Source organism: Stegostoma tigrinum, chromosome 37 (genome assembly GCF_030684315.1).
Source record: "Stegostoma tigrinum isolate sSteTig4 chromosome 37, sSteTig4.hap1, whole genome shotgun sequence".
NCBI lineage: Eukaryota > Metazoa > Chordata > Chondrichthyes > Orectolobiformes > Stegostomatidae > Stegostoma > Stegostoma tigrinum.
Window position 1 is genome coordinate 22,168,591 of NC_081390.1, and position 13,811 is coordinate 22,182,401.

The 13,811-nt window shown below is 45.1% G+C and overlaps 2 protein-coding genes across 4 annotated transcripts in view; one reads left to right on the forward strand and one right to left on the reverse strand.

Moving 5' to 3' along the window:
• Positions 1–416: 416 nt before the first annotated feature.
• anapc16 (anaphase promoting complex subunit 16) lies at positions 417–7,352 on the reverse strand. 2 transcript variants are annotated; one of them, XM_048563463.1, is made up of 3 exons: positions 7,145–7,352; positions 1,814–1,888; positions 417–627 (listed from the first exon to the last, which is right to left on the reverse strand). In XM_048563463.1, exons 1-3 carry the CDS (start codon positions 7,335–7,337, stop codon positions 512–514), a joined length of 384 nt encoding a protein of 127 aa, XP_048419420.1. In that variant the 5' UTR covers positions 7,338–7,352; the 3' UTR covers positions 417–511. The 2 variants fall into 2 exon arrangements, with proteins under 2 accessions (XP_048419420.1, XP_048419421.1); XM_048563464.1 differs by lacking the exon at positions 1,814–1,888.
• The window catches only part of ascc1 (activating signal cointegrator 1 complex subunit 1), a 54,618-nt gene continuing 47,855 nt past the window's right edge, over positions 7,049–13,811 (forward strand). The window contains exons 1-2 of one of the 2 annotated variants that reach the window (XM_048563462.2): positions 7,049–7,770; positions 8,774–8,914. In XM_048563462.2, the coding sequence (XP_048419419.2) occupies positions 8,803–8,914 (112 nt within the window). In that variant the 5' untranslated portion in view covers positions 7,049–7,770; positions 8,774–8,802. The remainder of the gene's footprint in view (positions 7,771–8,773; positions 8,915–13,811) is intronic. The other variant, XM_048563461.2, reaches the window with a different exon arrangement.

Genomic DNA, 13,811 nt, shown 5'->3' on the forward strand with positions numbered 1-13,811 from the left:
TGCTTGTCTTTAATCTATCACCTGCTGCCCAAACGTTTTTCCTCGTTCTTGATTTGAGATCAATGTATGATCAGAAGATTGCTGGAGAATTACCTACTGCATGTGGCCTTCAAAACACATGAACATATTTTACTTAATCTATCAGTTTTCCAACTCTTTAAACCACCAGATCCTCTTGCAATCTAAACATGGCAACATCGAGGGCCAAAGGGCCTGTTCTGCGCTGTATTGTTCTATGTTCTAAAAGCTTAATGTCTGAATTTAGCATCCAGCCCAAGAAATTTATAAAATGTCAATTTATTAACAGTTCAGCTCACAGATCTGTACATCATTTTAAAGTCTTGAATGACACTGATATAATGCCCACGTTCTGTTATGTACATTTAAAACAGTATTTAAATACTCACTAGCACGCATTTTTATGAAGAAAAATAATTGTGTTTAATCTCCCAGTTACAATTTGGCAAAAAGCGTAAAGGCTTTCGAATTGAAATAAGTCCAGTCTGTCATCTCATCCAGAAGAAGGAGTGAAACCCAGCAGCTGTTCGATTGGTTTGTAGCGCCATTCATCCGCTTCTAACTCCTCAACCAAACTGGCTAGTTTTTCCATTCGGGAACACTGTTGCTCTAAGTGGGGAAGAATGAATTAATGAAATTCTGATCAGCAGAAATACTTTGATTGCTATTTCACTTTGTTTTATTCAGGTTCCCAAATAGACATCATCCTAAAGGTTGGCTAAAAAAGGGGAAAGTTTAGATTCAGGGAAAGATGTGTTCGTCTGGCTAGTTTGTCTCAAGTGAGTTTGGTGCTTGGAGACATTGAAGATTTACACTTGACAAATTTCCAATTTTATCCATGGGAAAAATCTATTTGCATACAAGTTATGAATAACATGGAATATAAATCATATAAATTCCTTTGATAACAATATCCAAATGTTATTGCTCAATAAGAAACTGATTACTCATTTGTCTCAATATTGCTTGACGCAAAGCACATGCAACATTGAAAATGACTTACTGGTATCAAATTAATCGATCGCATGTATCACTTGGTGGCATTTTGAGAGAACGAGTAAATTATTATTTGTAGTAAACAAGACAATCACTGGAAAAAAAAGGTTCATCCATTTACTCAAGATTCAAAACTATATTGAATGGCAAAGCAGACTCAAGGACCAAATGACCTACTGCTCCTTGTCTGGATATTCTGAAAGAAAACTGAAGGTGCATCACATTTTTTGAGGATAAATGTGTTTTTCTCTTCATTCTTTAAACTGCTGGTAAGACCAGCCTTTGCTGCCCATTCCTAATTGTGATTACTATAAATCCTCTAGTCATAACATCATGAATTTGCCTATCCGTGCTAAAAATAACAAAATTTAACATCTGCAGACAATACACACACATCTGCGATTTTAACCTGTTTTTACCTAGAGGTAAAAAAGCTCTGCATTCTCAGGAATGGAACCCTTGCAAATACCAAGAATGACCAAGTATAACCTCAGCTTTTAAAAAGAAAATTAATAGAACGTGGGCCTGACTGACTGAGGCAGGATTTATTTCCCATTCCTAATTCCAAGAGTCAATCACATTGCTATGGGTCTCAAGTCACCTGTACGCCAGGGTACCAGGTGAGGACAGCAGATTTTCTTCCCTCATTAGTGAACCAGAGGGTTATTACAACAAACTTCACCATCCCTTGGAACCTATATGAACCTATGATCCCAGAACATTAACATAAGGTTCTATATTACAAATCCATTGACTTACAACTACGCCATCACCTCCCCATCACGGGATGTGACTTTACCTCGTTTGACCTGCCTCAATGTGTGAGCCACCTGATAGCTGAAAACCGCTTCACACAGGAACCTCTCCGTTGCATCTGTAAACAAGAAAGCAGCTTTGAAATACAGTCCACTTCATTATTAATAAGTACATGCTAGCAAATTCTCCCAACTGTTACAAAGCAGTGGTTGACCAGCCACTTCTGGAACCAAAACACCCAAGAGGAGCACGTCACCCTATAATCTATAAAAAGAGTGTGAAGAGTCGTGTAACCTGCCTTTCAGAACTTCTAGTGATTAAATAAAATAAACCCCTGACACTCACTTTACAATAAACAAGTAACTATTTATCTAACTCTAACAGTGAACAAATTAACTAAACCATGAACAAATTGAATAAATTCTTAACTACCATATTCCTGAATAAAACAACATTGTAATAGTATGCTGTTCCAATAAATACAATTCCCACATATAAAAATAAAATTAGAAAAGAATATAGTCTCTCGCAATTACAGCCAGATTACAGGTCTTCTGGAATGCTATGTGCCTTTTCCATCGAATGTTGTGTCAGGAACACCTCCTCCATCGATTCTTCTGTCAGGAATATTATCTAGATGAGCCATTGGTTACCCTTGATATTTAGATGGCGCTGTTTCTAAGACTTAAAGGACTCAGAGTCAGCAATTCTCTCAAGAGCTGACAGCTGTTAATAGCAGTCAGTTCTCCTGTCTTTGTCCAATTGCCCTCCTCTCTTATACCCCAACAACATATCAACTTCTTATAATCAGATTGGTCCTAGGTTGTCAAAACCACCAGATTCAAATTTGATAGGTTTTTGGTATGAGTGCCTGGTTCAAATTGATTGGCTAAATTCAAAAGCCTGTTGTCTTGGTAAAAATGTTGCTTGGCCTTTTGATACAAATGTTTCAATTCAGGTGCTCTCTATACTCGCAAACTTTCAAGCTGCTCACAGAAATCTCCAAGCATAGAAAAAACGCAATCTTTAAAAGGGACCACACAATGCATTTACCCACTTACATTTTACACATACCAAATTCTAATGTCCTGCCTCCCAATCCATAAATACTATACTCAACTTTGCAACGCCAACAGAATATTTAATCTGTACAGATGCATTTTATTCTTCCCCCACCCTTTAGCCAACTTATTTTACAATAGTGAAGTTTTATTGATAATTATGTGGAGGTGTTGGTGTTGGATTGAGGTGGACACGGTCAGAAATTACCCAGCACCGCCCGCTTCTAGCTCCTTCCCAAAATCCACAAACCTGACTGCCCTGGTCAACCCATTGTCTCCGCCTGCTCCTGCCCCATCAAACTTATCTCCACCTATCTCGACTCCATTTTCTCCCCCTTGGTCCAGGAACTCCCTACCTATGTCTGTGACACCACCCATGCCCTCTACCTCCTCCAGAACTTCCAATTCCCCAGTCCCCAACACCTCATTTTTACTATACAGTCCCTATACCATTTTTACTATACAGTCCCTATACACCTGCATTTCCCATGCAAATGGCCTAAAGGCACTCTACTTCTTCCTGTCCCGCAGGCCTGACCAGTGCACCCCCACTGACACCCTCATCCGCCTAGCCGAACCCGTCCTCACACTCAACAATTTCTCTTTCAATTCCTCCCACTTCCTAGACAAAGCAGGTGGCCATGGGTACCCGCATGGGCCCAAGCAATGTTTGCCTCTTTGTAGGTTGCGTGGAACAGTCCCTCTTCCGCACCTACACTGGCCCCAAACCCAACCTCTTCCTCCGTTACATTGATGACTGTATCAGCACTGCCTCGTGCTCCTACGAGGAGCTCGAACAGTTCATCCACTTCACCAACACCTTCCACCCCAACCTTAAGTACACCTGGACCATCTCCAACACATCCCTTACCTTCCTGGACATTTCTGTCTCCATCTCAGGCAACCACCTAGAAACCGATGTCCATTTCAAGCCCACCAACTCCCACAGCTACCTAGAATACACCTCCTCCCACCCACGTTCCCGCAAAACTGCCATCCTCTATTCCCAATTCCTTCACCTCCACCACATCTACACCCAGGATGAGGCATTCCACTCCTGTACATCTCAGATATCCTCGTTTTTCCCACCAACCTCCAGATCCAACGGATCATCCTCTGACACTTCCGCCATCTACAATCTGACCCCACCACCAGACAATTTTTCCATCCCCACCCTTGTCTGCCTTCTGGAGGGACCACACTCTCAGGGACTCTATTGTCCGCTCCACACTCCCCTCCAGCCGCACCAGACCCAGCACTTTCCCCTGCAACCGCAGGAAGTGCGACACTTGCCCCCACACCTTCTCCCTCACCCTCATCCCAGGCCCCAAGAAGACTTTCCATATCAAGCAGAGGTTCACCTGCACGTCTGCCAATGTGGTATACTGCATCCACTGTGGCTTCCTCTACATTGGGGAAACCAAACCGAGGCTTGGGGACCGCTCTGCAGAACACCTACGCTCGGTTCGCACTAAACAACTGCACCTCCTAGTCGCGAACCATTTCAACTCCCCCTCCCATTCCTCAGATGACATGTCCATCCTGGGCCTCCAACAGTGCCACAAAGATGCCACCCTAAGGTTGCAAGAACAGCAACTCATACTCCTCTTGGGAACCCTGCAGCCCAATGGTATCAATGATAATGAGAGCTGCAGATGCTGCAGAAGCCAAGATAACAAAGTGTGGAGCTGGATGAACACAGCAGGCCAAGCAGATTCTCAAGAGCACAAAAGCTGACGTTTTGGGCCTAGACCCTTCATCTCTGATGTGTTCATCCAGCTCCACACTTTGTTATCTTAGCCCAATGGTATCAATGTGGATTTCACAAGCTTCAAAATCTCGTCTCCCCCACCGCATCCCAGAACCAGCCCAGCTTGTCCCCACCTCCATAACCTGTTCTTCCTCTCACCTATCCCCTCCTCCTACCTCAAGCCACACCCCCATTTCCTACCTACTAACCGCATCCCGCCCCCATCACCTGTCCGCCCTCCCTGTACTGACCTATCTCCTCCCCACCTACCCTTTACTGGTTCCATCCCCACCTCTGACCTGTCTGTCTCCTCTCCACCTATCTTCTCCTCTATCCATCTTCGATCCACCTCCCCCTCTGTCCCCATTTATTTCAGAACCCTCTTCCCCTCTCCCATTTCTGATGAAGGGTCTTGGCCCAAAACGTCAGCTTTCCTGCTTGGCCTGCTGTGTTCATCCAGCTCTATAGCTTGTTATCTAGGTCATCATCCAATAGGTTTATTTGAAAACACAAGCTTTCGTGGCATGGCACCTTCGTCTGGTGAAGTGATGCCTCGCTTTCAGATTGTAAGCAACAGCTTGGACAAAGGTATAGGTTTAATGTATGATTTCACAGCTAAGTAGAAAGGTTTAGGAAATTACGTTTGTGGAAACTGGAGGCATAGTTTCTATTGGTGGATGAAAATCCGGCATGTTGATATGATCAAAAATAATTGAACAGTAATCTTAGAAGGCAGTAGGATCTGGAGGAAATTATACACAGGGAGAAGCATGGACGCAAAGGGGTTTCATAGATGTATTTGGGAGCCAATGTATCACAGCCACCACAGAAGAAAACTGATGGATCAACAGAAATTGTTTTGAGTTAAGAAGAGCTGCAGAGTTGTGGATGGCCTTAAGTTTTCAGAGGGGTGTAGTTCGGGCTCCACTTTTGCAGAAGAATGCACATGCACTGGAAGTGGCACAGTAAATATTCAATAGACTGATGACATGAAGAGATTGTGCTGTAAGAAAAAGCTGAGTAAATTGGGCTCATATCCTCTGTTAGTATCTGAAAGAGCAGAGGATCGAACATCTTTTGTTGTTGGCTATCCCTCGACTTGAGCAGAACATCTCCATGGAGTCACAGCTTGCTGCTGTAGTCTGTGTTGACCAGGATGATATGGGAGCAGTATCAAAGATGGACAACTATTAAAAGATCATAAGAAATTGCAACAGGAGGAGGCAGTTTGGCTTCTCAAGCCTGCTGTGCCATTCAATAGTATGAAATTTGAATTGGCGTACAGATTAAATATTTTGTTAGGAGATTTTTGAGGCTGATCACTCATGAAAACGTATAGGCGTATGGGAAAGTGGGAGCTGAAGCCCACATTTTGTCGCAATTGTACTGGATTGTGGAAGGGAAATCAGTGGGCACAAGGAACCACAGTTTCTAGTTCTATGTCCCTATTAGGATCCACTCCTGTAGTGGGGGCGTGCAGGGGAAAGGCAGGCGTCAAGGTGTGTGTGTGTGTGTGTGTGTGTGTGTGGAAAAGTCTATCCTCTCCAGGCATTGGCAGCTCAACAGCTGCCTCATCTGCTCCCCTACCCACATCACACCAAACTTCCAACCAACCCCTCAAACCTCCCCACCCCCTCATAGCACTCCACCCACCCTACCCCCGCCCCCTCCTGGCTCTCCACCCACCCTACCCCCCTACCCCTACCCCTACCCCTACCCCACCCTCTCATTGCTCACCACCCGCCCCGCCCCTGCCACCTCACTGCTCTTCACCCACCCCCACCCCCTCATTGCTCACCACCCACCCCGCCCCCACCCCCTCATTGCTCTCCACCCACCCCGCCCCCACCCCCTCATTGCTCTCCACCCGCCCCGACTGCTCTCCACCTACCCCCTCATTGCCTTCCACTAGCCCCGCCCCCTAATTACTTACCACCCACGCCGCACCACGCCCCCTCACTGCTCTCCCCTGCCCCCTCATTACCCTCCACCCACGCCCCACCCCGCCCCCTCATTACCCTCCACCCACGCCCCGCCCAGCCCCCTCATTACCCTCCACCCACACCCCGCCCCCTCATTACCCTCCACCCACGCCCCGCCCTGCCCCCTCATTACCCTCCACCCACGCCCCGCCCCCCACTCATTACCCTCCACCCACGCCCCGCCCCCCACTCATTACCCTCCACCCACGCCCCGCCCCCCACTCATTACCCTCCACCCACGCCCCGCGCCCCTCATTACCCTCCACCCACACCCCACCCCCTCATTACCCTCCACCCACACCCCGCCCCCTCATTACCCTCCGCCCCGCCCTCATTACCCTCCGCCCACGCCCCCTCATTACCCTCCGCCCCGCCCCCTCATTACCCTCCACCCACGCCCCGCCCCCTCATTACCCCCCGCCCACACCCTGCCCCGCCCCCTCACTCGCCACCCACACCCCTCCCCCGCCCCCGCCCCCTCATTGCTCTCCACCCAGGACCACAAGCCGCAGGAATGTTCAGATTCACCTTCACAGAAAAGGTGGAAGGGGCTGGAATTTAAAATGGAGCCGGGCCCTCACCTTCCAGCAGTTCTCCAGCCCCTTTGGGCGAAGTGAAGAGCACCTTTCGCGGTGGAGTCAGCTCGGACACTCCGCCGAAACCGCCCGCCGCCGAGGATGAAGACGACGACGCCGCCGAAGTGGCCATGATAGACACTGCCGTAAACCGGAGCGGCTTCTGTCCCTCGCGACATGGTTTGCGGCGTGAGGTCATAATTTTACCACACTTCACGACAGCCGTTTGATGTTGTTGTATTGGATGAACTCATTGTCATTGAAGCGGGACGGGACTTTTTCAACTTTTTTTTTCGCAACGATACCGATAATTTTAAATTAAACATACACCCAAATAATTCAGTAAAATTAATAGTGCATGCTGTAAAAACACGGAGCGTAGTGGTGCCAAGTTTTATCTTTATATAAGTAAATATTTGGCAATAGAAGCTGTCTATTGTATTTAACATCTTGGGCTGTGAAAAGGCGAATTAAACCCAAATGTAATGTTAACATGACGCCATGTGCGTTTTAAATTAAAAATCGGAATGGTTTCTCCCTTCACTGCCCGGGGAGAATTGGAGTCGGACACCGGAAGTGATTGTTTGGATTACCGGAAAGGACACTTAACTGTGACGGACCGGTCTGATACAGTGAGTAAATTTTATCTTGAATGCTGTTGATATGTATAATATCGTTTAGTTAAAGCATTAACCAACCTTCTTCCCTTTCTCCACTGGGGGAATAAAACAGCAATGTTAATTCATGTGGCAGCCTTTAACAACAACAACACCTGGCCATTTATATAGCGTCGAGTTGAGATGTCCCCAAAAATCTTCGCAGGAACCTTATCCTGGAAAGTCAGATACGGAGCCACAGTGCGAGATATTTAACCAACATTTGGCTTTCGTCCAAGTAAACATTGGGAATGTGGATGGAGGGTGATATGCTAGAATTCAGGGCACAGCCAGTCATGAGGGTGGGATTATATTGAGGGATGTTTATAAAAAAAAAAGTGGCACGAATTGCAAGACCTGGTACCAAAATAGTTTCAGAGATCGTGGGTGAATGGAACTTGGAGCAAGTTTACGCAGTGGAGCAGGGTTTTAGGTGACCTCGTGTTTAGGAAGGAATGATTTTTGGAGGCCAATCAGAAATGTGTCAGGATAGCCAGTCTTAGAGTTAATGAAATCATGAATGAACTTTGTAAAATGTACTAAGGTGTGTAATCAGACACTTCGTACTCTGAACCAATTTGGCTTTCCTCTGAATGACGAGAAAACAACTAGTGACTACTGAAACATCAAATAAAGAGGTTAGAAGATATTTTTCCAATGAGACGTTAGGATTTTATGTTCCAATCATGTTGGAATCAGAATCACTATCCATGTTTTGACAGAGCAGTGGCTAAATACTATCAAAATAATATTACTGTTTAGAGAAAAGTCATGAAAATGACTAATTAGATGTCTCTTTCAAAGAGCTAGGACAAGAATGGCGTTCATCTGTTCTATAAAATTCTCATCAATTAATTATGTTGCTTTTACTTATTTTGGTCGGCAACACATTTGATGGTTTTATAGCTTTTAATGAATATAAAGTACATTGAATTTCATTTAATTTGGCAAAACTCATCTTGTGCTTTATCTGTTGTTGACTGACCCCTCGTAGTGAAGATGAGATAAATGGAAGTTCTTCGGCCAACGCTGATCAATATTGACGGACGAATTTACCGCAAAAATCATATCAAAGAGCAGGTGTACCAGAATGAAGAAGAGGAAGACTTTACTTACTCAGGTATGTATAAACACAGGCAACAACTCCATCTTTAAGCATTGAATGACAACAAAAGTAATATTTTTATTACCAATAAGTTTATGTATTGATAATTGAGAAAAATGATGCCTGGAATTCACTTTTTATATTTTAGTTGAAGTTCATTTCCTATCTTCAATTTCAATGTTTGGACATTTTTTAAATAATTTTTGACTATTTTAAACAAATCTAATGTTGAGAACTTAACAACTTTGATTGGCCAACTCATTCTGCTCTTGATCGCCTACGTAAAGAAATACTTCCTCAAGTTTCTAATACACTCTAACCCTATCTGACCCATACTGAGTATGAGGAGGTTTTGTGGTGCGGAGATAATATCCTAACCTCTGGCCATTAGATCTGGTTCAAAGCCCCTGCCAGGACACATCAGCCATTAAACGTAACATAGTAAGCCTGTTTGACCCTCAGCCAGTAAATCCTTCCAGTATGCTTGATGGCGTTGTAAGAACAGTGATGGTCGCCTGGGTCATCCATCCTGTAGGAGGCAATGGCATCCATTGCTATACGTTGCTCCATAATTTTGGCCAATCCAATGGACACCTGTGGCCCAAGTCTTGGAAACAAAGATGGGAGAAAAGACAGAGTCTTGTAATCTTTTTGAGTGACTCATATCGCAGCAGTCTAGTGAGAAGAAAACAACAATGTGGATTACTCCTTTAGGTGTAAAAATTACGCTGATTTTGCTTCGTCATCCAATTGTTGTACTTAATAGTTTTGTCGCAATATGAGACAAATCCAATCCCACTTAGTATGTTAAATGTGTCTGGTCCTTTCTGAGACAGCTTGTTCCAGGGTCAAGAATCCAACCTCCTCTGAAGTGTTTCAGAACTTGAGAGGCAGTCTGATCTAAAGATTTAATTTCATCTTTAATAGCAGATCTAGGTTATCTGCTAATTAAGATAACAGGGTGTACAGCTGGAGGAACACAGCAGGCCAAGCAGCATTAGAGGAGCAGCAAAGCTGAAGTTTCGGACCTAGACCCTTTTGCAGAAATGGGGGAGAGGAAGGGGGTTCCTAAATAAATAGGGAGGGGGGGAGGCAGATAGAAGATAGGTGGAGAGGAGATGGACAGGTCAATGAGGCGAGGATGAAGCCAGTAAAGATGAGTGTATGTGGGGAGTTAGAGAGGTGAAAGGTCAGTCCAGGGAGGGCAGAAGGTCAAGGGGACAGGATGAGGCTCATAGGTAGGAAATGGGGGTGAAGCTTAAGGTGGGAGGAGGGGATAGGTGAGTGGAAGAACAGGTTAGGGAGGCGGGGACAATCTGGGTTGGTTTTGGGATGCGGTGGGGGAGGGGAGATTTTGAAGCTCCTGAAATCCACATTGCTACCATTGGGTTGCAGGATTCCCAAGCGGGATATGAGTTGCTGTTCCTGCAACCTTCAGGTGGCATCATTGTGGCACTGCAGGAAGCCCAGGATGGACATGTCATCTGAGGAATGGGAGGGGGAGTTGAAATGGTTTGCGGCTGGGAGGCGCAGCTGTTTATTGCGAACCGAGCGGAGGTGTTCTGCAGAGTGGTCCCCAAGCCTCTGCTTGGTTTCCCCGATGTTCCCGTTGTGGCTTCCTCTACAATGGATACAGTATACCACATTGCAGATGCACAGGTGAACATCTGCTTAATGTGGAAATTCTTCTTGGGGCCTGGGATGGGGGTGATGTAGGGGCAGGTGTAGCTGTTCCTGCGGTTGCAGGGAAAAGTGCCAGGTGTGGTGGGGCTGGAGGGGAGTGTGGAGTGGACAATAGAGTCCCAGAGAGAGTGGCCCCTCTGGAAAGCAGACAAGGGTGAGGAGGGAAAAATGTCTTTGGAGTCGGATTGCAGATGGCAGAAGTGTCAGAGGATGACGCGTTAATTCCGGAGGTTGGTGGGGTGGTATGTGAGGATGAGGGGGATTCTGTTTTGGTTGTTATTGCAGGGAGGGGTTGTGAGGGATGAGTTGCAGGAAATGCAGGAGACACGGTCGAGGGCGTTCTTGACCACTGTGGGGGGGAGCGTAATGGTGCTTGAAAAACGAGGACATCTGAGATGTGCAGGAGTGGAATGCCTCATTCCGGGGGCAGATCCGGCAGAGGTGAACGATTTGTGAATGGGGATGGCATTTTTGCAGGAAGGTAGGTGGGAAGAGGTGTATTCTAGGTAGGTGTGGGAGATGGTGGGCTTGAAATGGTTTCCACATGTTTGCCAGAGATGGAAACAGAGAGGTCCAGGAAGAAGAGAGAGAGGTATCAGAGATGGTCCAGGTGAGCTTACGGTTGGGAATAATCCCTCTTCCGTAGCTACACTGGCCCTAAACCCCACCTCTTCCTCCATGACATTGACTGTATCCACGCTGCCTCGTGCTCCCACGAGGAGATCAAACAGTTCATCCACTTCGCCAGCACTTTCTACCCCAACCTTGAGCTCGCCTGGACCATCTCTGATACCTCTGTCTCCTTTCTGGACCTCTCTATATTGGGGAAACCAAGCGGTGGCTCGGCAACCGCTTTGCAGAACACCTACGCTCGGTTCGCACTAAACAACTGCACCTTCCAGTCTCAAACCACTTCAACTCCCCCTCCCATTGCGCAGATGACATGTCCATCCTGGGCCTCCTGCAGTGCCACAACGATGCCACCCGAAAGTTGCAGGAACAGCAACTCATATTCCGCTTGGGAGCCCTCAGCCCAAAGGTATCAATGTGGACTTCACAAGTTTCAAAATCTCCTCTTCCTGTACCGTGTCCCAAAACCAGCCCAGATTGTCCCTGCCTCCCTAACCTGTCCTTCCACTCACCTATCCCCTCCTCCCACCTTAAGCCTCACCCCCATTTCCTACCTATGAGCCTCATCCTGTCCCCTTGACCTGTCCGTCCTCCCTGGACTGACCTATCCCCTCTCTAACTCCCTGCCTACACTCACCTCTACTGGCTCCATCCCTGCCTCTTTGACCTGTCTGTCTCCTCTGCACCTATCTTCTCCTTTATCCATCTTCGATCCGCCTCCCCCTCTCTCTCCCTAATTATTTCAGAACCCTCTTAATCTCCCCCACTTCTGAAGAAGGGTCTAGGTCCGAAACTTTAGCTTTCCTGTTCCTCTGCTGCTTGGCCTGCTGTGTTTTTCTGGCCCTGCACCTTGTTATCTCAGATTCTGCAGCATGTGCGGTTCCTACTGTCTCTAGATCTGCTATTTCTTTGTTTGTTTTCTACTGTCTTACATTTATCTACTTTGAGCAACTTGCATGGAAAAATGTCATGCTATGTTAGTTCATGCTGTAATGTAGGGTATGTGATTCAATTATATTTTAATACAGTTTACTTCAAGGGTTGATTTTTAAATTTTAATGATGGCACAGAATTTTACATGTTTTAAAGCATTAACTTATTAATTTGTAAGTATTACTTTAGCCAGGGTGATTTCTTTTTAACAAAAACAGAAATTGCTGGAAAAACTCAGCAGGACTGGCTGCATCTGTGGAGAGAAATCAGAGTTAATGTTTCAGGTCGAATGACCCTTCAGGTAGCCTCACTCAACCTAGAATGTTAACTCTGATTTCTGTCCGCAGGTTCTGCCAGGCCTGAACTTTTCCAGCAATTTCTGTTTGTTCCTGATTTACAGCAGCTGCAGTTCTTTCAGATTTTATTTATAATTTCTTTTAAAAATAGCTTTTAAAAAGGTAGTTTTGGCCAGTATGAGAATGTTACATTGGGAGAGTTTATGAGCAAACCAGATAAAGAGTATTGCATTATGCTTTCAGTTAGAAGATTCTGGACTTTTTTTTCTGGTCTGAAGGGAAGCACTCATAGCTTGGAAAAACAACTGTTCAGTTTCAATTTGCGTCATTTCAGCGCGTTCTTAGCCGAAACTGAACTTGTAGCACAATCCTTTCTGAGAAAGGGAGAAGATAGTTTAGAATTGTTGAAAATATGTTACCTTTATATTGTAAGTTCCAGACCAGAAATGTTTGGTTAGAACTCTGAAGGAGTTATTTGAAGCTGAGAGGGTTTGATCTCAGTTATAAGACAAATGAAAGAAAAAGTTACCAGATTCTTTCAACCAGGAATTGATGCCACATCTAAATCAATTCCAGAGAAGAGTGTGCTTCTGAGCACTGTAATGGAATGGTTTTGCGTTTAATGGGATTTTAGTTTTACTGTGTTTTGAAATCTTTAAATGTATGTTATATGTAAATAGCTTGGTTTATTCTATTTTGCTTTTGTTTTAAAAACTGTTTTCTTGTTAAATCTGAATCTGCAGCATTGTGTGTTTGTGTTTCAGTGAAAGACCAGCTCATTAAAAACTAAAAAAATCAAAATATTGTCAATCAAACTAGATTTCAGTCTGGGAACTTACTTGTCCATTAATAACATCAGTTATCATCCCTTTTAAAAGGAGGAAGATGAAAGGAAAGCAGAAGGGAAAAAAGTCCTTTTAAAGTGAGAGATTGTCAGGCATACTCTATTGAACCAATATTCAATCCCAGAAATGTTACAGGGAGAACCAGGCCATATGGCCTGTCGTGTCCACAGCAGTTTTCTAAGCATTTTAATTGAATGTTTTTTTTTAGTGCCTCTGTCCTGTCTTCTCTCCTCAATGCTGTTTCTATTTAAAACCTCATCTAAGGGGAGGCAATGGCCTAGTGGTACTATCGCTGAACTGTTAATCCAGAGACCTGGATGAAATCCTGGATACTGGGGTTCGAATCGTGCCACCACACATGATCGAATCTGAATTCAATAAAATATCTGAAATTAAGAGTCTAATGATGCCTGTGATGATTGCTGGAAAAAAACCCATCTGGTTCCCTAATGTCCTTTAGGGAAGGAAACTGCCATCCTTACCTGGTCTGGCCTACATGTGACTCCACACTTACAGCAATGTAGT